At 32.9% G+C, this 23,928-nt stretch overlaps 1 protein-coding gene across 4 annotated transcripts in view; it reads right to left on the bottom strand.

Annotated features, from left to right (window-relative positions):
• LOC145241490 (large proline-rich protein BAG6-like) overlaps nucleotides 1-23,928 on the bottom strand; it is a 322,214-nt gene that overhangs the window by 177,937 nt on the left and 120,349 nt on the right. For all 4 annotated transcript variants that reach the window (XM_080104490.1, XM_080104489.1, XM_080104493.1 and 1 more), the window contains exon 4: nucleotides 12,634-12,709. In XM_080104490.1, coding sequence (XP_079960616.1) covers nucleotides 12,634-12,709 — 76 coding nt within the window. The remainder of the gene's footprint in view (nucleotides 1-12,633; nucleotides 12,710-23,928) is intronic.

The raw sequence follows: 23,928 nt of genomic DNA, 5'->3' as shown, positions 1-23,928 counted from the left end.
ATTATTGTGGCCTCTTTCCAGGTCTCAGGTACGTTTCCACTTGACCATATAATATTGAAAATTTCAAGTAGGTATTTCATTGAGGTTTCTGGAAGTTTTTTGAGGATTTCATATGGAATTTCATCGGGCCCTGTAGCTGTGTCATGGGATTTGGTTAGCGATTCTTTTAATTCAGACAAGTAAGAAGTTGGTTGTATTTTTCGGTATTTTGTGATTTAAATAAAATTTTCTTCTCTTCCTTTTCTCTAATCTTTTTGAATTTCTCTGTCACATGATGAAATTTTTGATAAATTATCTGCCAGGTTATTGGAAATGTCTTTTTGATCAGTGTATATTTTGTTGTCTTTAGAAATGTGGGATATTGGTGTACTACTACACTTTCCTATTTTCCTCATCATGTTCCAAACTGTTTTTGCCTTGGTATTCACATTAATTTTGGATATATAATTTCTCCATGTTGTTCTTTTGGATTCCTTTATGGTTCGTCTGGCTTTTGCTCTGTTGTTTTTGAAGAAATCCAGATTTTCGCTTGTTGGGTACTTTTCGAATTTTCTCAAGGCAGCTCATCGAGCTCTGATGGCTTTTCTGCATTCTTTTGTGAACCAAGGTTTGTTGTGATTGTTGGTTTTGGTTGTTTTCGGTATGGTATTATTTGCTATGTTTGTGAGTGTTTTAATGAAGTAGTTCAAATGGTCATCTTCATCTTTCTTTTCGATAATTAATTGGTTTTTGCACTGTTCCTGGAAGTCTTCCCAATCCGCTTTATGTAGGTTCCATTTGGGTGTTTTTTGTTCAGTACTAGTACTTAGACTTTCCAGGATGATTGGGAAATGATCACTCCCACAGGTGTCATTGTGTACTCTCCAATCATAGTCCATATATATGGAAGGATCACATGGAAGGTCAATGGCGGTGAAAGTACCTGTTGAAATTCTGAAAGTACATATAGGTGTAGTTTTGATTATTAAGGAGGCATAGATTATTTTTATTTATTATGTTTTCTATTTCTTTTCCTTTTTTATTTGTTTCTTTACTTCCCCATATTACATTGTGACTGTTGAGATCTAGTAGAAAAAAGGGTTTAGGGAGTTGTTTTATTAATTGAGTTATCTCAGTTTCGTTGATTGTATCTTTTGGAGGGATGTAGATTGAGCAAAGTGTTATAGTTCTATGTAGAGTCACTGTAACTGCAATTGCTTGCAAGTTTGTGTTTATATTTATTTGTCTTTGAGGGACTTCATTCTTCACGAGTATTGATGTGCCTCCAGAAGCTCTGTCCGTATCTTTATTTATGTAGTTGTAAGATGTGTAGTGTTTTATGTTGATGGTATTATTTTCTTTCAGAAAGGTGTCCTGCAGACAGACAAGTGCTGGGCTCATATTTGTTATTAATAATGTGAGTTCATTTTCGTTTGCTTTTATCCCTCTGATATTCCATTGTAATATTTTGTTCATCATTTGGAATTGTGTTCACCTTCCATCGTCTCCAATCCCTCAAATCTATTTTCTGTCGGAGTCCCTGTTCGAGATATAGATCGGGAGCTTTCTTTTCCTGTTTTTGTTTGTTTTTTATCTGGGGGGATTTTTGATTCTTTTCTGGCTTGTGATGTGTTTGATGGTTGTTCGGTTGTTTTTGTAGAAATGGTTTGTGGTTTTGTTTCTTTTTGTGGTTCAGTAGTGACTTTACTTAATATTATCCTTGGATTGGTTGTAGACATTGCACTATTCATTTTCCTCATTTCTTCTAATAATTCTTTCATTTCCTTTATTAGTTTGCTTAAGACATCAATTTTCTTGTCAGTTGTATCCGTTACATGTATATGACAATTTTGATTGTTGATTGGAGCAGTTTTTTTAGTTGCATCTGCATATGTTTTAGTTTCAATGATTTTCCTGGCCTCTGGGTAGGATATATTCTTTGTATGTTTTAGTTTGGTCACTTCTTTTTCTCTTTTCCATATTTCACAGTATCTAGAGCCAGTGTCATGATTTCCAAGGCAGTTGGCATACTTAAAATCTTTTCTGCAGTCAATGTGTGGGCCGCTTTCTCCACATCTTCCACACACTGGTAATCGTGTGCACCGATCTTGATGGTGTCCAAACTTCTGGCATTTGAAGCATTGGAGGGGGTTTGGAATAGAAATTTCTACATTTATTTTCATATATCCAACTTTCACTTCTTTGGGTATAATGAGGGAATCAAAAGTTAGTATATATGTATTGGTATCGATTTTCTCACTGTTTTTTTTTATTTGGACTCTGCGAACATCTAACACATTCTGTTTCTGTAAGTTTGTCTTGATTTCCTCCAAGGGACAAAGTGCAAGTTCGTGGCTTTTCACAACTCCTTTGCAGGTATTTAGGGTTGGATGTCTGTAGCATTTGACTTTGATGTTTTCAAATAATTTTAGTTTCAATATTTCTTTAGTTTGTTCTTCGTTATGAGTTTCTATTAGTAGGCTGCCGTTAAATTGTTTTTTAATAGACTTTGGTTTTAAAGTTTTAAGATTTCTTTAAATTTTAAAAGGTGATAGTTTGCTCAAAGGAGTTTCCTCTGTTGATTCTATTACTACGAATGTTGAGTTCCTTGGTTTTATCGTTTCTTCCTCAGAGCTACTGATGTCAGAGACATCAGAGTGGGTTCTCTTTGGGTGGTTGGGTGGTTTTTGGGAGGAATAAGCCATAAATTTTGTTTTCTTTTTTCGTCATCTTTGTTCCCCACCCACCTCGGAGTCCTATTTGGGAAGAGCCTGGGGGGAAACCCATTCGCCCAGCCTCCACAGGGATACAATGATGATATAACCGACTTTGGTGGTATCATAATGATTATATGTTCTCTCTTGATATTGCTATGGGATCTGTAGCAATCCTGAGGGGTTTACAGCCTCGTCATCGATATTCACACCTAATCGATTGACCCTCAGCCACCACTTTCCATCATACATTAGGGAGTAGGGTTATTTGTGGGAGAGGGGGGGATGTGTTTTGTTAGTAGTGAGTTTTTGGAATGGGCAATATATGGTGGGGCTTGGCATGACTGGCCGATTGGTCGGATTGGGCCTCTCCGACCGCCCGTCTAGTCGAAGTAAGGGCCAAAGTAATGTGTTGCGGTGCCTAAACTTCTATGTATCCTGGTCTAGGTTCGCTCAATCACCAGGATCACGTCCTAAGACATTACGGGTAGCAACCCACGGCTAACTGGTTGCCCCATTGAGGGATTTTTACCCTCTACAGGGGGGCAGTCGGTTTGTTCTCATGCCCTACCGACAGGGCAAAAAAAAAAAAAAAAATATATAAAAATAATTGAATAGAATATATATATATATATATATTTTTTTTCTTTTTTAAAATCTGTTTCTATTTAACCCATAGTTGGAACCCTAACAGGTACTACCACTCCGGGTCAGGGTGGACCTGGGAGCAATGGCAATTAAGGGGTGGCTCCACACTCCCCAAAGCCCGTAAGCCGGACCTCACCATCGGATATAGTTTAAGGTCATATCCAGGACCGGGAGTAAGGTAGGAAAAAATAAAATAAAAGGGGGGGGGGAGAAAGGCTGTTGTTTTTGTTTTTGGTTTTGCAGAACATAATTAAGTTTTACAAAAAAGATCAGAAAACAAAAAAACGTCAATGTAGGTGCATTTCGTCTCAGGAAGCCACAGGGCAGCCTGATCTGGTAGCACCAGGAGTTTCTCTAGATACACTTTCCTTGCTGAGTTATATATAATGCAACCATAGTCCAATTTAGGTCTAATGAGTGCTCTATATAGTAGGAGCATGGTTTCCATCTCTGCTCCCCAGTTTGTGTGTGATATTTAGTATGTTTAATGCTTTTTGGCATTTTTTTTTTTTGAGTGCTATATGTGGCTTGAAGTTAAATTTGTTATCCAGGATCATCCCCAGATATTTGGTTTGCTGTACCATTGGTATTGCATTGTTATTAATTTTTAGTTGTGGGTTATGATGATATCCTTTTTTTTTGCAAAAGTTCATGCAAACTTTTGGTTTTTGAGATTTTCATCAGCCCATTTCTCTATTTTGTTAAGGCATTCCTGTAATTGTTTTTCTATTATTAACATATTAGGGGGTGAATAGGTGATTGAAAAGTCGTCTACCAAGAGGGATTTATCAATGTTTGTGGTCACTACTTTACCAATACTATTGATTTTTAGCAGGAAGAGTGTAACGGATATTATACTGCCCTGGGGCACTCCCATCTCTTGTTCATGCACTTCAGATTTTTCTCCTCCAAGGCGCACACTAAAAGTACGGTTTTTAAGGAAATTTTGTATAAATGTTGGCATCCTTCCTCCGATTCCCAGGTTGTGCAGGTTCCTCATGATGCCGTATTTCCATGTGGTGTCGTATGCTTTTTCTAAATCAAAAAATATACTGACACCACATGGTGGTTTCTGATAAGTCCATCTCTTATGTAGGATTCCATCCTAACCAACTGATCCATTGTGCTCCTTTTTTTCCTGCAGCCACATTGAGGTTTGTCTAATATCTTGTTTTTTTCTAATATCCAAACGAGACAATCGTTTACCAGTCTCTGCATGGTCTTGCAAATACAGCTAGTTAGAGAGATAGGACAGTAATTTGTTGGATTCAAGGGGTCTTTGTCAGGTTTTGGGATTGGTATGGTTGTGGACTCTCGCCAAGCGTTAGGTAAAGTAACCCAAGAGCCAGATATTATTGAATATGTTTAGAAGAGTATTTAATGAAGATTCTGGTAGTTGTTTCAAAAATTGGTAATGGATTTCATCTGATCCGATAGCAGTATCTTTGCTTCTATCCAAAGCGCTTTTAAGTTCGGATATTCTGAATGGTAGATTATATTTTTCTGTGTTGTTTGAGGTGAAATTCAGTTTTCCTTTTTCTGCTTCTATTTTGTAGTTTTGGAATGTTAAGCTGTGGTGTTTGGGTGAAGAATTTTTGTTTAGTTGTTCAGCAAGTAAGTTTGCCACGTCCTTTTTTTTTCAGAGCATTTTCCACCGTCAGGTTTTTTAGGTGTATAGTGGGGTATTGGATTTGTTTCCCATTAATTTTCCTCACCATGACCCATACTTTCTTGCTAGGTGTTTTATTATTTAACTTAGATTAGCAATACACATGAAAAAAATGAAATAGCTTGAAATATTTCAATATTAGTATGCATAGAAAGAGCTTGATGAGCTAAGAAAGAATCTTTTTAAATTTTTAAAATCTGATTACAATTAAGGAAGTTATGGCTATTTTTGTGCCTCACACGTTTGGATATTTTCCCCTCTTTAAGACCATATGCGTTTCGTCACATTTTTTACACTACTTTTTCAGTAAAAATGTCATATCTTTGTTAAAACACAAGACTAAAAAATGAAATTTACTGTATAAGTGTATTTTTGTACAAGGAATCAGAATATGCAACTGAAAATCTCCCAAAGTTTATGGTTTCCAAATAATCTGCAGTAAATGTGCATAAATATGCAGCAATTCCTTAAAAATGCCATGTATCCATAAACAGAAAAGAAGTTGGAGAACTCAAAGTTGAATTGTAATGTGCTTTATGTACAAAAAACTTAAATCTAAACATAAGACCATTTAAAAATGAATATATTGCAATATTTCTTTGGTATTATTGTAGATTAACACCTTCTGTTTAACCCCACTCAACTCCTTCTGACCACCCCTCCAAAATGTGATTCTACCTTTTTAGGAAGTTATGTATAAAATGCCATGAAAAACTTTAATGAAAGATAAACAAATTATTTTAGAATTGAATGTAAAATAATTTCCTATTACAGATCATTCTAGCATTTTAGGGCAGTTAACTGTTTTTTTTCTATGGGAAAATATGCATGCTTTTCCTTTTTTTTTTAAAGATGATTATGTGTAGTTTTAAGAGGGTTTCTATGCAATGAGAATATGTGGAGGGTTGCCATTCGGACTTTGAATTAATTGTAGGGCTAAGGAAAATTATGTGTGAACATACTGAAAACTTGACAGAGACAAAGCTAACAAAAACAATATTAGAGGGGGGAGCGGTTAGTTTCATCAAAAATTTTATGTAAAATAATTTACCATTTCCTGGCCATTCTAGCATTTTAGGACAGTTAACCAATTTATTTTTATGTGTATTTTCTTTAAGGAAGGATCTATTTTTTGTTTGTTTGTTTTAGATGCTTGTATGTGGCTTACAGAGGTATTTTGTTGGAGGGGGAGGGGGGCTTGCCACTCGAACTTAGTGTTATTGTTAGGGTTAAAGAGTGTTTTAGGAGGAGACTTGCCACACATAATTTGGATTAGAGGTGAAGTTAAGAGAGCTTTTTTTCAAAGAGAGCGTTCATCACTCATATTTACTGTTAGCGGTTCATAATTATTGGCTTTATATTATATATTTAGTTTTAATTTAATAAGAAACTGCGTTGCGAAATTTCAAAGAAAATTCCATAAATTTGTTGATTTCTATTTTCGAGGTTGAAGGTGTTAATTCCATAGGCCGTTTATACTACGCTGGAGCAGGTTGTAAAAATATCTTTCGCTTAATAAGTAGAAAAAAAAAATTAACAAAATAAAAAGCTTCCTAATTGTAGTTTGATGTGTTTTCTAACTGCTTTTAAAATTTCAAGAATATTGATATAGATTTTGAGGGTTTGTATTACTATACACATAGATTCGAAAAAATTGTCAAAAAATCAAATATATAACAAATAAATGTTATCAAAAGCAAGTTACTTTTCTACCTAACTGGATAACTTTTTAGTGTTTTTATTTAATGTAACATGTTTATTCAGCTTGAAAACAGTGTTTACCAAGGTTTTGGAAAATTTTAAATGGCGCCCGCCGCCCGACTCTCTTGAAACGGTAAGTTTGGGGAAAAGAGTTAAAAATAAAAAAGTAGACAAAATACTGCTAGAAACTCACTCAATATATGTTACCGTGACATAGGCTGACATATATTCGGTGAGTTTTTAACAGTATTTTGTATAGTTTTTTTTTTTTTTCAAATTTTTAACTCCTTTTCTCAAACTTACCGTGTCAAAGAGAGTCGGGCCGGGCGCCATTTTTAATTTTCCAATACATCGGTAAACACTGTACGTTTTTCGAGCTGAATAAACATGTTACATTAAATAAAAACACTAGAAAATTATCCAGTTAGGTAGAAAAGTAACTTATCTTGCCTTTGATAACATTTATTTGTTATATATTTGTTTTTTGACAACTTTTTTGAATCTATGTATAAACGAGATTTTGATACTTATTTTGATTTTGAAAAAAAAACATTTGTGGCTGTTCGCAGTAAAACATTGTTTTAATTTGCTGTTCAAAACTAATTTAAAGAATAAAAGTGCATGCAAGCTATATATCTACAAAAGTTTATTTTGTTTTTTTTAACCATGTTTTTAAATTTGACGAAAAATGTGAGAAATTGCAACAGATTCATAATGCCGAATTGGTTGGGATTGTTGTTATACATTCTGAAAACCGAATAGTTCTAAACTAATGTTATTCTGATAACAAAATAGCTCTAATTAAACATAAGAACATATTCATATTTCATTATGTTTTCATTTTGTTTCATTTTGTTTTTCTTAATTATTTTCATTATGTTTCATTTTGTTTTTCTTAATTCGTTCTTGAATAAAAATTAAAGAACGCGTGTTTGTTTATACACTGTGCCATGGCTGATTCTACAGGCTGTAGCTGCTGCTGCTTCTAGTAATATTAACTTCATTTGACCAAATTCAAGAAATAGAAACAATTTTTTTTTTCGGGTAGGTCCTTTTAAATTATCAATTACCGCGGTCCTACTCAACATAAAATAATACTTTTAATTGATAAAGATAGTAAAAAGATTGATTTACTTACTACTGGGTGTCCGAAGAATTTTTTTTTCAAAATGTTCGATACTCGGCATATTAAAGTCTTATTTTTAACACGACAAAAAAAGAAATGGTCAAAAATATTTCAGACACTTGACAGTATTAAGATTAACACCTCTTATTGATTCCCAAATTTCATGACGAAATTCTTCATACAATCACGGTACGGACCTTTAGAAAACAGGGGGGGGTCATTACAAAACCTTACCGAAAACGCCATTTTATGACGTTCACATTTTTATCACTTTATTTGCTCAAAACTCTTAAAATATATAATGTACATTCATATTTATTAATCCATTTGAAAGTATATTCATTTCCGAACAAAACAGTAGTAATTTGAAGACTTGAAGTGCTTTGGTTTAAAAAAATATGGCTATTTTAGTTGAACTACCTTGAAATCTGATTATCCAAAGCGTTTTTTCGTCCGTGTATATTACTACTTAGATACATAATCTTACCATGTTTCCCGTTTGGCTTTTTTGGTTATTTGTCGTGCTTTTGCACGGGCTTGGCGGTAAATTTCTAAATTTGTTGTGGATGGATTTATTCTGAATTTTTTTAGGGCTTTTTTCCCTTTCTTTACATTCTTTTGTGAACCATGGTTTATGCTGTTTTTCTTTCAAGTTTTGAGGATTGTTTCCTCTGCTATTTTTACTAACCTTTGAGTGAACATTGCTACTGGGTCAGGTTCCTGAAGTATTTCATTATTTGTGTTTGGCAGAGATTCCTGAATGTGGACCAGTCAGCTCTCTTTAGTTGCCATTTTGGTGCTCCGTTTTCTATTGTGGGATTGTTTGTTTTGATGATAATTGGATAGTGGTCACTACCACACTGTTCTTCATGGATATCCCAATTAAAGTCCATGTAAATTGTCGGAGTGCTAAGTGTTAGATCTATGGCTGAGGTTGTTCCTGTAGGTGGATGTAGGTAGGTGTGTTTGCCGTTGTTCAGTATACATATGTCTGTAGTTTCTAGTATGACTTCTATTATTTTTCCGTTGTGGTTTGGTTATCTGTCTCCCCAAAGATGGCTGTGTGCATTAAAGTCCCCCAGGATTAGGAATGGTGGAGGGAGCTGTTCAATTAATCTGTCTATTTGAGTTTTCCCTAGTTTATATTTTGGTGGAATGTAGATCGAGCAAATTGTGAGAGTTTGGTGTAAGGTAGCTCTTACTGCTATGGCTTGAAATTCTGTATTTAGGTCGAGTTTCTCGTGGGGTATTGCTTTTTTTTTTTACCATAATGGTTGTACTGCCTATTGGTCTACAGTCTATGTGTGAAAGGTTGATTTTATTGTATATTTCATAGTTTTTAAAGGATAGTTTGGAATTTTCTTTCAGTAGAGTTTCTTGTAAACATATGATATTCAGATTGTATTCTTTGATTAATTGCAGTAGTTTTTCATAGTCTGGCTTCAATCCTCTACAGTTCCATTGTAGAGCTGCTATGTTCCTAGTTTTATTTTGTTCTGCCATTTTTATTTATTTGGGAGTGTAGGCTTGCTTTTGTCCCTCTGATGTTCCATTGTTTTTGGCTTGTCTTCTGTTTGGTCTTTTATTTCGCTTCTTTTGTTTGGGGATCTGGAACTGGAATTAGTATGGGACTTTATGTTCGTTTTGTTTTGATCGTGATCGAGGGGGGGTTTCTTGATTTAATGTTTCTGTTTGTTGGTTTGGGTATTCTGTTTCCATTTCATCTTCAGATTCAGTTTGATTTTTAGGGATTGGGGTTCTAGATCTGGAGTTTAAACGGAACCTTATAACCGTTTTTTTTTTTTGGTTTTTCTTTTGTTTTGATGGTGTTAGATAGGAAGTCTCCATTTCATCAGGTTCTGTCAAATTTTCTGATTTTTGTTTTATTGGTTGGTTTTGAGAAAGTTTGTTCTTGGAGACCTTGGCCTTTAAGGGCGGAGGTTTGGGAGGAGACAAATACTTTGAGTTCTTTTTTGGTTTCTTGCTTTAATTTTTCCAGCTTTTGAGAGTGTTGTATTTTTAAGTTTTTTTGAAAGTTAAGCAGTTCGATTCTAGCTGTACCAGTTTTTCAATTAGTTTTTCGTATTTATCAGGCTGGTTGGTGGGATTTGTTTTTTCTGTAATTTTTGCATAAGTTTTGTTTTTTATAACTCCTTACACTATTGTTTTCGCTTCTAGGTAAGAAATATTACATTTATTCTTTGTGCCTAGGATTTCATTTTCAATTTTCCGTCGTTCAGTTTTTGGAATAGGCAGGGTGCTTGCTTTGGCAGTTTGTACATTTGGACTCCCGACATTCTTGTTCATTGTGACTTACTTCTTTAGAGTCACATTTAGCGCACGTGGGATGACCTCTGCATGCATCTCTATGGTGACCGAATTTTTGACAGTTGAAACATCTCAGAGGATCTGGGATGTACATTTCAACTGGTTCTATGGTGTAGCCAATTTTAATTTTAGATGGAATTTTTGGAATTTTTTAAATGTGATAATATAAGTATGGGTTGGTATTTTCTCTGAGTTTTTCTTTATATAGATTCTTTTACAGTCAATGACTCCTTGTTTGCTTAGTTCGTTCTGGATTTCTTCTGGTGAAGCACGTGATAGTTCCTGGCTTTGTATAACTCCTTTGGGTTGATTTAGTTTATTGGGTGGGGTGACTTCAATGTTAATATTATGGAAAGTTTCCATGTTTTTTCAATTTAAGCTTTGGTTTATTGTCTCACTTTCAATTAATAGGTTACCATCTCTTGTTTTTTTTAAAATCATTTTTGGGTTTATTTTCCTGCTTAGCACTTTTTCGATAAGAAAAGGGGATAATTTTGTCATCGGTGTTTCATCTAGCGATTCTATTACATAGTATTTAGGAAAGACTACGTTTTCCTCACTTTCTGAGTCTGATAAAGCACACTTGTGTTTTTTGTTTTGTTTTGACATAATTACGGATAAACGTTTCATTGCCTGTGTTCCTCACCCACCTCGGAGCCCGATATTGGGACTTGTCAAGGGGGAAACCCATTCGCCTTGACAGAGTCAGGGTTAGACAGGCAGTATACTCAGTCAAGTAAGAAATACTGAGAATCTGTCGTTACCCAATTTTCACTACCCAAATCTAGCGTGAAAAAAGTTGTGATTGAAGCCATGTCTGGATTTGGTTCTACACTTTCTGCTGATTGATCCTTGCCCAGCGCTTTCAAACATCTACTTTGGGGTGAAGTTTTGTTGGTTTTTATGGTTTTATTTGAGAGGATTTCTTTTATTAATCCTAAAATTCCCAGTTTAGTCCAAACCATTGATAGTAGACATATAGCTTGACCTGACCAGCCGATTGATTGGATCGGACCCTCCTACCACCTGTCTAACCGAGTTAAGGGCCAAAGTGATGTGTTGGGAAGAGGAGGCTTATAAACTTGTCCTCCAAGACCTTCAATCACCAGGATTCCGTTCCAAGGTGTCACGGGTCGCCACCCACGGCCAACAGTTGGCCCCATTGAGGGACTTTTACCCTCTGCAGGGGGGCAGTCAGTGTATTCTAATACTCCACCGACAGGGCCAGAATGTGTAGAAGGCGGTACAATGCAGAGGTAACGGCTTCAGTTTGTGCCTTTCCATTACCTCTGCATTGTACCACCTTCTACACATTCTATATATATATATATATATATATATATATAATTTTTAAAATATAATTATCCACTGACACGTGCTTCGTCGTCTACGACTCAGAGTGGCTGAATCTAGCGAGACTCGAAATCGGGACCCCATGATAAGAAGTCTAAATCTCTACCACGCGGCTGCCTCGCCTGATTACTAAATGTATCGCGTTTTTACGTAGATGTTTTTATTTGTTTTTGTTAGCGATACTTTCTTGAATGAATTCGTATAAATACTTGAATTCATTCAAGAAAGTATCGCTAACAAAAACAAATAAAAACATCTATATATATGTATATATATATATAGTGACATATGGCCGAGTGGTCCTAGACGTTGTATCAAAGTTTACAGTTACCCAAAGGTGCTGAGTTCAATCCTGAACGAAGGCAGCGAAAAAAGTAACACTCAAAAACAGAGAATCAGCAACTATGTCCCAAAGCCTAGCTGGAGTCCGAACACGGTACCCCCGTAATAATAATAAAGGGTTGGGTTTGAGACTCCTAACAAACGGTTCCTCAGTTCGATACAAAACACCTGACAAAGGCCGGAGGGCAAAACGGCCAAAACGCTGTGACAATAACAACCAAGATGAGGAAGTCAGTCCGACAATCTCAATCAATGAAAACACCTCATCTCAAAAATACAGACAATTACTATATATATATATATATATACACACACACACACTTTAATTTCCAGTCTCTTTAGGAAATGACAAGAAATTCACTTAGCGTAGCCTTGTATGCTAATCAGCTAGCTGGCATAGAAAACATGATACTTCTCTGTAGTAATCGTTTTATTTGGATGAAGAGGGGAGGGGGGCATAAAATCTTAATTAGCTTTGCCCTCTTTTTCATTATTCAGAGGTTTTGAACTTAAATCACGTCACTTCTTTTCAAACTAAACCAGTTTCACAAGTTCTATCAAGTGGATTTATTTTTTTGCACTTTTCATATTTTATTTATTTTTTTATAGATTTATTTTGCTTTATTTTTTGGTGTCTGTGTAATCAAAATTACAAAGTTCTTAAAGTTTTACTTTATATTCTTGCATTTTTATTTTCTGAATATTAAGAATTTCATACTAACACTCTTCATGCACTGATTTAAAATGGAGTAGAATAAAATAAAAACACTTACTGTAGTCACGTAATAATTTTTCATCTTGAAGAACTCTTCCTTGAAAGATCAGTCTTTGAGTGTCTGCAGGAATTGACTGGAGACATGAAGAGGATGGAAAAAAGAAAAATGTTCACTTGCATTACTGAACTGAATAATTAGCAAGGCATAAAAACAATAACAAAGAGAAACAATGATATCAAACTGGCAGTTAAATCAAGCTGATTAGAAACTGTCAGGGTTAAACAATGCTATTTCACGATACTGGCATAACGTTTTGTTTTAATCAATAATCACCAACTTTCAAATAAAACAATTACGTAAAACTGCAGAAATAAAGATATCAAAAAGTAAAACTTGAGCAAAGTCAAAACAATGAAACTGGCAGTCAATCATAGATTGCAGTTAATCATCACTTGAGATTTTGGTTTTCATTCCAAAGGGCTTATTGCTCAAAACATCAGCTATTTCAACGATAAAAGCATATGTGTTTTTTTTAGAAGGGGAAACATGCACCACGTATAAAGAGTTAATTTTGGAGTTGTTTTCTGAAATCTCATCAAATTGTACAAAAATATGAATTCTAATCAATGGTATGAAAATTAATAAAATATTTTTCTTGATTGAACATAATGGGTCATCGTTGTATCTCTTCAAAAAGACATTTTTCTTAAAAGAAACGGTCATAAGCAGTTTCAACATGCAACAACAGTACCTGGAGATTTGTAGCTACCATTACTTTAACTAGCAATACACACGGATGATAAAACGCTTTGAATAATTACAGATTACACGAGGTTCTACTAAAATTGTCATATTTTAAAAACCAAAGCAACTTCAGTCCTCAAAATAGCACTATTTTGTTCGAAATTGAATATACTTCCAAATAAATTAATAAATAATAATCTACATTATATATTTTAAGAGTTTTAAGCAAATAAAGTGCTAAAATAGTTAACATCATAAAACAGCGTTTTCGGTAAGATTTTATAATGCCCCCCTCCCCCTGATTTGTAAATGGTCTTACCATGATTCTCTTAAGAATTTTGTCATGAAATTTGGAAATTAACTAGAAGAGATATTACTTTTAATAGATTCGGTTGTCTGAAATTCTTTGGACAGCTCATTTTTTTTTAAAATTGTTAAAAAAAGATTCAACATGACGAGTTTGGAAAATTACAAAAAAAAAAAAAAAAAAAAAAAAAAAAAATTTCTTCGGACACCCACTATTAAATAAATCAATCTTTTTACTACATTTATTTGTTAAAAATAAAAATGTAACTGGCTTCATCTTGTGGTATGGAGCAATTTAAAATCATAACTAGAAAAAAAAAAAAAAAAACAAAAAAAAACGCTCTATTTTTAAAAAGTATCTAAAAACGATCTGTAGAAACAGCAGCTACTCTCGCTGATATTATATACTTTACTGTAAACAAACTTTTTGTTTTGTTTTTTATTCCAGAATGAATTAAAAATTAAAAAAATGAAAATATGAATATAAAAAAAATGTTCTTACATATTTAGTTGGTTATCAAAATATATAATTTTAAAGCAATCCAGCGTTATTTTTGGTCAAATTTTAAAAAAATTGAAAAACAAATATGTAACATGTGCACTTCTTAGTTTTTAACGCTGAATTAAACAGTGCTTTGTTTAAAAAATAAAAAAATAAATAAAAAAAGTGAAATGATTTTTTTGCTTTACGTGTGCAAGCAGTACCCCCCCCCCAATATATATATTTTTTTACAATTTTTTCCAGCGGATTATAATCGAAGGGACACCAATCTATCCAATTACACACACACACACACACATTTATATATCTATAAAAGTGAACGTGTCTGTGTGTGTGTGTGTGTACATTTCCCTATGCAAAAACTGTCGATTTTAAGTCTACAGACTCGAAATTTGATATACAGGGTACTGAGATTTGGGAAAATCTTTGTGATCTGTTTTCGGCCAGAAATTTGGCTGTTAAAGGGTCAAAGTTCAATGATTTGACCTTTGAGAACTTTACCAAACTCCTCCAACAATTTTGGGTCTAAACACTTGAAATTTTAGATATAGGTTCCTTGGACATGGATCTAACTTAATAACTTGATTTTAGCCCAAAACAATAAATGTTAAGGGGTCATAATAGGGGTCAAAGTTAAAAACATTGCCTGCTTTTTTTATGCTCAACATACACATCCAAACACCCGGGCAACGCCGGGCTGAAATGCTAGTATATAAATAAAATGAAAAATACAAAATCAATATTTAAATATTTGTAGGAGGTGCTCAGTTTCTAGTTAAGTTCCTATTTACTTGCCTCCCCACGAGGACAGTTAGACACTAGGTCAGTTAATGTGAGGAAAATCCAGCTTCCCAAAAAGGGTCAATCTGCATAGAAACAAACCCAAAAATTGTCTCAGTCATGAAGGATTTCTCCCTCACTGACAGAGGACAGAAAAGGTGAAGTGTAACATCAGAATACTACACTGTGATCTTGACCTGAAGTCCAGGTAGAGAAATAAAAAAACGTCTTAAACTGGAAAGTTTAACGAAATAATGTGTCACTCGCACAAGAACTTTAATTGAAAATAAAAACCAAATTTATCAAAAATTTGTGAATGATTTGTTAACTTGAGTAAAAAATGTTTGATATTTAAATAAGTGGGCAAAAATACTTAATAAGTTTTCCAAACGTCACGTTTTCTGTTAGTGACGTCATTTGTTTTAAATGAAATTCATTTTTGTCTATTTGTCGTAATTCTTGTTAAGTTTCACACTCCTTAAGAATTACAACAAATAAACAAAAATAAATTTCATATTTAAAAGTGATTTAATGTCCAAAATCTATGACATAACATTTTCAAAAGGCAATAATTATGACCCACTAACCTAAACATGGGAGTCTAACGCCTTCTGAAAACAAAAAAAAAAAAAAACTCCCTTAATCCTACCTCTAACCCTCCTCTTCTTAAAACCTTCTTTAGCTCTAACAATAAGACTAAGTGGCAAGCTCCTAACCAAAGTTCCTTGGTAAGCAACATATAAGTGTCTAAAAAAAAATCCTTCCTCAAAGAAAAGTGCACAATTTATCACCCATAAAAAAATTAGTCAACTGTCCTAAAACGCTAGAATGGTCTCGAAATGGTGAATTATTTTACATTAAATTTTGTTAAACTAATCCCCACTCTAAATTCTAAAATTGTTTTTGTTTTGTTTCTATCTTTCAAGTCCCCAGGGTGTTCACACATAATTTTCCTTAGCTCTATAATTAATCTAAAGTCAGAGTGGCAACCTCCCCACCCTCTAATAATTGCACAAAGACCCTCTTAAAACCACACAATCATTTTTAGAAAAAAGGCACACAGGATTTATCTCCAATAGAAAAAAAAAATGTTTAATTGCCCTAAAACACTAAAATAGCTCAAAATGGGAAATCATTTTACATTAAATTCTAAAATAATTTTTGTTTATCTTTTATTAAAGTTTTTCAAGTTGTTCACATGCAATTTTCTATAAAGGTAGAATCGCATATTTTGGAGAGGTGGTCAGATGGGGAGGCGTAACAGAAGATATTAATCTACAATAATACCAAAGAAATATTGCAATATATTCATTTTTAAACAGCTCTAGATTTCAGTGATTTGTACATATAATGCATTACAATTCAGCTTTGAGTTCTTTAACTTCTTTTCTTTTAATGGATACATGTCATTTTTTGGGAATTGCAGTATATTTATGTGCATTTACTACAGATTATTTGGAAACCATTAATTTTTGGAGATTTTCAGTAGCATATTCTAATTCCTAGCACAAAAATACACTTATATGGTAAATTTCATTGCTTAATCTTCTGTTTTAACAAAGATATAGCATTTTTACTGAAAAAATAGTGTAAAAAATGTGACCAAATGCATATGGTCTTAAAGAGAGGAAAATATCCAAACGTGTGAGGCACAAAAATAGTAATAACTTCCTTAATTTTAATTGGATTTTAAAAATCTAAAAAGATTCTTTCTTAGCTCATCAAGCTCTTTCTATAGATACCAATATTGAAATATTTTAAGCTATTTCAATTTTTCATGTGTATTGCTACTTTAACAAAATAGAGAACATCCCATGAGATAAAAACGAAATGAAATATACCAGAAAAATGTCATGAATACTCTCTCAAGCAATTATTGCTATCATTCCATATTCTCTCATTATAGGACACAAATGTGATAAACACAAGCTTATTAATACAGACCTATTTAAATTATTGACTATTCTCAGTTACAGAGCCCCTTCTGTCAAAAATCTGAGATTAACCATTATTGAAAATTGTTTTGTAATTGTCAGTAATGTCTAAATAAATCTACCATCTCATTTTTGTTGGTACTTTCCAAATCTAAGTTTTAGTAGAAGATGAGACAACGTTATCAACAAAAATTTTGCAAGTATAGTTGCACTGTAATATTTTACTTAAGTGACAGTTGACTCAATTACAAAGGAATAGAGGAAAAGCAGGTGCAGTGAAAGAAGCATTACAGTAGGGAGTAAGGTGGGGTGGGGACTTGGTATGCAGAAAAGGATATGGGAGGAGCACATTTCTTGTTGGATAGTAAGCAGAGGAAGGAGTGGAGGAGAATTAGAGACAATCTGTAATTTCTACAAGTCACAGCCGGTACCAATTATTACATTGAAATTTTATGTTTTTTTTTTAATCTTTGTTATTGATTCTGATTTGCTTTTATTTAGGGTCATTCCATGTCAAAACATCAGCAAAAAGTTTAAATCTGCACTCACCGACACCGAATTACTTGAAATTTGGCACAAATATTACCCTTCATGAGTTAGCATAATTTACCAATTATTTGGTCCAAAACCTTACTGTTTGGATTTTAGGAGGGGGGTGTAAAATTTGCATATTTTGCTTCTAAATTTATGCCACGAAACGTCATGAAATTTCAGTGTTTTATAAAATTTTTAAAAAAATACTTTCACACATTCAATATTTCTGAAATTTCGTAGGAAGGGCATTTAGGGACTGTAGAATCTGAATATTTAATTATTTTAACCCCATACCTGGTAGAAAATAAAATTTTGCTCACCCAAAAGCATGTCCCCCAAATCATCAATTTTTTACCTATGTAGCTTATGGTCAGTCTAGAGAAAATATGTCCTCTTCAATTTTCATATTTTTTTATAGCACCTACTATGACTGCTTAAGTTCTCAAAAAGTTGTGAGGGTTTCTATCCTACTTTAGAAGATATGACCCTGCAAAGATTCTTTTTTTTTTTTCTATGTATGTGCGGTAATTCAGTGAAAGATTGATAAAGACAATCATCCTAATGCTCCCAAACTTCTCAAATGTTCATATTGTGTTAAATAATTTCTTAAACTATTCAATAAGATAATCTTTGTTAATTTAAAAACAAAATAATTTAAATATATTTTGCAGATATTGCATTTTGTATAGTACGGATAGATTGTCTTTAACAAGTAATAAACATTAGGATCAACACTTTAGCGTTTTTGTAGATGGCATTAAATTTTTTTTGTGAAAAAAAAAATTCATTAAACTAAAACCTTTTTTTTTTTTTAATTATTTAGAAGAAAGTTATAATAAAATGTATTTTTCAATAGTTTAAAACACTAAGTATGAAGTTACATTAAATTTTTTGTAGACTATTGTTTAAACAGAAGATCTGATAGGTATTAATTTAGAATTAGGCCACCCGTGAACTTTGAATGACCCTCCTTTGACCAAGACTGGAACTTGTCTGTGGCACCTAAAATATTAGTCACTTTTCCTCCAGTATCCAAAGAGAAAGGTGGCATTTTCCTACTTGGATTTTTTTTACTAGCACACAGAATAATTGTAGTTTTTTTTGTTTTTGTTTTTTCAGATAAAGATGAATTGTTCTATTTGTACTGAACTAACAGTTGAAGCAAGTACTAATTTATTCCATGATAAACAGGTTGGATTAATTTCAGTGGATCATTTGGATGCAATGGATGTAAAGCTTATTGCCTATAGGACAGGACTTGATGAGGATAAAATACTATCTGTAACCATCACAATCAGACCTTGTTAACTGAGTATGAGGGGCTTGAAAAGAGCTGTTGCAATCCATTTAAAAATCATAAGCAAATTAAAGGCAGTTTGAAAGCAATTTCTTTGAAGTTGGCAGATAAAGCAAAGGCATCCCAGACAAGAAACTCTGCCCTAATTGCCGAATATGAATCGGCAAACTTCTTGATAATGAAAAACAAAGGCATGTATCGGATGAGGAAATACAAGAGCTTGATGCAAGTACTTTAACGGAAACAGAAGACAAATATCAATGAGTGTTTCTCTGCTATTGGAATTTCTCCAATGAAAATAAAAATGCTTTATAACTCTGGAAAGGCTTGTTTAGGTAAGAGAAAACTTTGTCCTGCAATCAGTATGGGTATCAAATACCCTCTTAAAAAAAAACAAACAAAAAAAAAAAACGCTTAATTCTATGTCTAATCCTAAGTACGAGTAGCAATACACATGAAAAAATTGAAATATTTCAATATTGGTATGCATAGAAAGAGCTTGATGAGCTAAGAAAGAATCTTTTTAAATTTTTAAAATCTGATTACAATTAAGGAAGTTATGGCTATTTTTGTGCCTCACACGTTTGGATATTTTCCCCTCTTTAAGACCATATGCGTTTCGTCACATTTTTTACACTACTTTTTCAGTAAAAATGTCATATCTTTGTTAAAACACAAGACTAAAAAATGAAATTTACTGTATAAGTGTATTTTTGTACAAGGAATCAGAATATGCAACTGAAAATCTCCCAAAGTTTATGGTTTCCAAATAATCTGCAGTAAATGTGCATAAATATGCAGCAATTCCTTAAAAATGCCATGTATCCATAAACAGAAAAGAAGTTGGAGAACTCAAAGTTGAATTGTAATGTGCTTTATGTACAAAAAACTTAAATCTAAACATAAGACCATTTAAAAATGAATATATTGCAATATTTCTTTGGTATTATTGTAGATTAACACCTTCTGTTTAACCCCACTCAACTCCTTCTGACCACCCCTCCAAAATGTGATTCTACCTTTTTAGGAAATTATGTATAAAATGCCATAAAAAACTTTAATGAAAGATAAACAAATTATTTTAGAATTGAATGTAAAATAATTTCCTATTACAGATCATTCTAGCATTTTAGGGCAGTTAACTGTTTTTTTTTTCTATGGGAAAATATGCATGCTTTTTTTTTTTTTTAAGATGATTATGTGTAGTTTTAAGAGGGTTTCTATGCAATGAGAATATGTGGAGGGTTGCCATTCGGACTTTGAATTAATTGTAGGGCTAAGGAAAATTATGTGTGAACATACTGAAAACTTGACAGAGACAAAGCTAACAAAAACAATATTAGAGGGGGGAGCGGTTAGTTTCACAAAAATTTAATGTAAAATAATTTACCATTTCCTGGCCATTCTAGCATTTTAGGACAGTTAACCAATTTATTTTTATGTGTATTTTCTTTAAGGAAGGATCTATTTTTTGTTTGTTTGTTTTAGATGCTTGTATGTGGCTTACAGAGGTATTTTGTTGGAGGGGGAGAGGGGCTTGCCACTCGAACTTAGTGTTATTGTTAGGGTTAAAGAGTGTTTTAGGGAGGAGACTTGCCACACATAATTTGGATTAGAGGTGAAGTTAAGAGAGCTTTTTTTTCAAAGAGAGCATTCATCACTCATATTTACTGTTAGCGGTTCATAATTATTGGCTTTATATTATATATTTAGTTTTAATTTAATAAGAAACTTGCGTTGCGAAATTTCAAAGAAAATTCCATAAATTTGTTGATTTCTATTTTCGAGGTTGAAGGTGTTAATTCCATAGGCCGTTTATACTACGCTGGAGCAGGTTGTAAAAATATCTTTCGCTTAATAAGTAGAAAAAAAAATTAACAAAATAAAAAGCTTCCTAATTGTAGTTTGATGTGTTTTCTAACTGCTTTTAAAATTTCAAGAATATTGATATAGATTTTTAGGGTTTGTATTACTATACACATAGATTCGAAAAAGTTGTCAAAAAAACAAATATATAACAAATAAATGTTATCAAAAGCAAGTTACTTTTCTACCTAACTGGATAATTTTTTAGTGTTTTTATTTAATGTAACATGTTTATTCAGCTTGAAAACAGTGTTTACCAAGGTTTTGGAAAATTTTAAATGGCGCCCACTGCCCGACTCTCTTGAAACGGTAAGTTTGGGGAAAAGAGTTAAAAATAAAAAAGTAGACAAAATACTGCTAGAAACTCGCTCAATATATGTTACCGTGACATAGGCTGACATATATTCGGTGAGTTTTTAACAGTATTTTGTATAGTTTTTTTTTTTTTTTTCAAATTTTTAACTCCTTTTCTCAAACTTACCGTGTCAAAGAGAGTCGGGCCGGGCGCCATTTTTAATTTTCCAATACATTACATCGGTAATTTGATTTTGAAAAAAAACATTTGTGGCTGTTCGCAGTAAAACATTGTTTTAATTCGCTGTTCAAAACTAATTTAAAGAATAAAAGTGCATGCAAGCTATATATCTACAAAAGTTTATTTTGTTTTTTTTAACCATGTTTTTAAATTTGACGAAAAATGTGAGAAATTGCAACAGATTCATAATGCCGAATTGGTTGGGATTGTTGTTATTATACATTCTGAAAACCGAATAGTTCTAAACTAATGTTATTCTGATAACAAAATAGCTCTAATTAAACATAAGAACATATTCATATTTCATTATGTTTTCATTTTGTTTCATTTTGTTTTTCTTAATTATTTTCATTATGTTTCATTTTGTTTTTCTTAATTCGTTCTTGAATAAAAATTAAAGAACGCGTGTTTGTTTATACACTGTGCCATGGCTGATTCTACAGGCTGTAGCTGCTGCTGCTTCTAGTAATATTAACTTCATTTGACCAAATTCAAGAAATAGAAACAATTTTTTTTTTCGGGTAGGTCCTTTTAAATTATCAATTACCGCGGTCCTACTCAACATAAAATAATACTTTTAATTGATAAAGATAGTAAAAAGATTGATTTACTTACTACTGGGTGTCCGAAGAATTTTTTTTTCAAAATGTTCGATACTCGGCATATTAAAGTCTTATTTTTAACACGACAAAAAAAGAAATGGTCAAAAATATTTCAGACACTTGACAGTATTAAGATTAACACCTCTTATTGATTCCCAAATTTCATGACGAAATTCTTCATACAATCACGGTACGGACCTTTAGAAAACAGGGGGGGGTCATTACAAAACCTTACCGAAAACGCCATTTTATGACGTTCACATTTTTATCACTTTATTTGCTCAAAACTCTTAAAATATATAATGTACATTCATATTTATTAATCCATTTGAAAGTATATTCATTTCCGAACAAAACAGTAGTAATTTGAAGACTTGAAGTGCTTTGGTTTAAAAAAATATGGCTATTTTAGTTGAACTACCTTGAAATCTGATTATCCAAAGCGTTTTTTCGTCCGTGTATATTACTACTTAGATACATAATCTTACCATGTTTCCCGTTTGGCTTTTTTGGTTATTTGTCGTGCTTTTGCACGGGCTTGGCGGTAAATTTCTAAATTTGTTGTGGATGGATTTATTCTGAATTTTTTTAGGGCTTTTTTCCCTTTCTTTACATTCTTTTGTGAACCATGGTTTATGCTGTTTTTCTTTCAAGTTTTGAGGATTGTTTCCTCTGCTATTTTTACTAACCTTTGAGTGAACATTGCTACTGGGTCAGGTTCCTGAAGTATTTCATTATTTGTGTTTGGCAGAGATTCCTGAATGTGGACCAGTCAGCTCTCTTTAGTTGCCATTTTGGTGCTCCGTTTTCTATTGTGGGATTGTTTGTTTTGATGATAATTGGATAGTGGTCACTACCACACTGTTCTTCATGGATATCCCAATTAAAGTCCATGTAAATTGTCGGAGTGCTAAGTGTTAGATCTATGGCTGAGGTTGTTCCTGTAGGTGGATGTAGGTAGGTGTGTTTGCCGTTGTTCAGTATACATATCCAAAGTGTTTTTTCGTCCGTGTGTATTACTAGTACGAGTGGCAAGCCTCCTCCTAAAACCTATAGCCTTAACAATAATAATAACAACGCTAAGTACAAGTGGCAGAGCTCCCCACTAAACAAACGTCCCCTGTGAGCTCATATAGACGTAAAAAAAGCATAAAAACGTTTGAAGAAAAGTGCACATGATTACCCCCCCCCCCAAAAAAAAAATAAATAAATTGGTCAACTGTCCTAAATCGTCTTGAAATGGTGAATTATTTTACATTTATGTGAAACCAACCCCCACTCTAAATTCTAAAATTGTTTTTGTTTTGTTTTGTTTCAGGATGTTCACACATAATTTTCCATAGCCCTATCATTAACCCAAAGTCAGAGTGGCAACCTCCCTACCTTCTCATAATTGCACAAAGACCCTCTTAAAACCATGCATAATTGCCTTTTAGAAAAAAAAACAAACACCCAGGATTTATCTATCATAGGAAAAAGGGGGAGGGGTAACTGCCCTAAAGTGCTCAAATGATTCAAAATGGGAAATCATTTTACATTAAAAAATAAAATAATTTTTGTTTATCTTTTATTAAAGTTTTTCAAGTTGTTCACATGCAATTTTCTATAAAAGGTAGAATTATATTTTGGAGAAGTGGTCAGATGGGGAGGGGTAACAGAAGGTATTAATCTACAATAATACCAAAGAAATATTGCAATATATTCATTTTTAACCAATCCTAAATTTCGATTTCAGTTTTTGGCACATAAAATGCATTACAACTAAACTGAGTTCTCTAACTACTTTTCTTTTAATGAATACGTGGCATTTTTAAGCAATCGCAGCATATTTATGTGAATTTACTGCAGAATATTTGGAAACCATTCATTTCTGGAGATTTTTAGTAGCATATTCAGATTCCTTGCACAAAAATACACTTATAAGGTAAATTTCATTGCTTAATCTTCTGTTTTAACAAAGATATAACATTTTTACTGAAAAAGTACTGTAAAAAATGTGACAAAACGCATATGGTCTTAAAGAGGGGAAAATATCCAAATATGCAGGGCATAAAAAGTCATAATTTCTTTGATTTTAATTGGATTTTAAAAATTTAAGATTCTTTCTTAGCTTATCAAGCTCTTTCTATATATACCAATATTGAAATATTTTAAGCCATTTAAATTTTTTCATGTGTATTGCTAGTTCTTGAAGCTTATAATTTTATCCAGAGACTTGAACGAGTATCATTTCATTATACATTTCTGACCAA

The sequence above is a fragment of the Euprymna scolopes genome, chromosome 20 (genome assembly GCF_053919585.1).
Source record: "Euprymna scolopes isolate OS-2025 chromosome 20, ASM5391958v1, whole genome shotgun sequence".
NCBI classification, from domain to species: domain Eukaryota; kingdom Metazoa; phylum Mollusca; class Cephalopoda; order Sepiida; family Sepiolidae; genus Euprymna; species Euprymna scolopes.
This window is presented reverse-complemented; position numbering and strand designations above follow the sequence as displayed.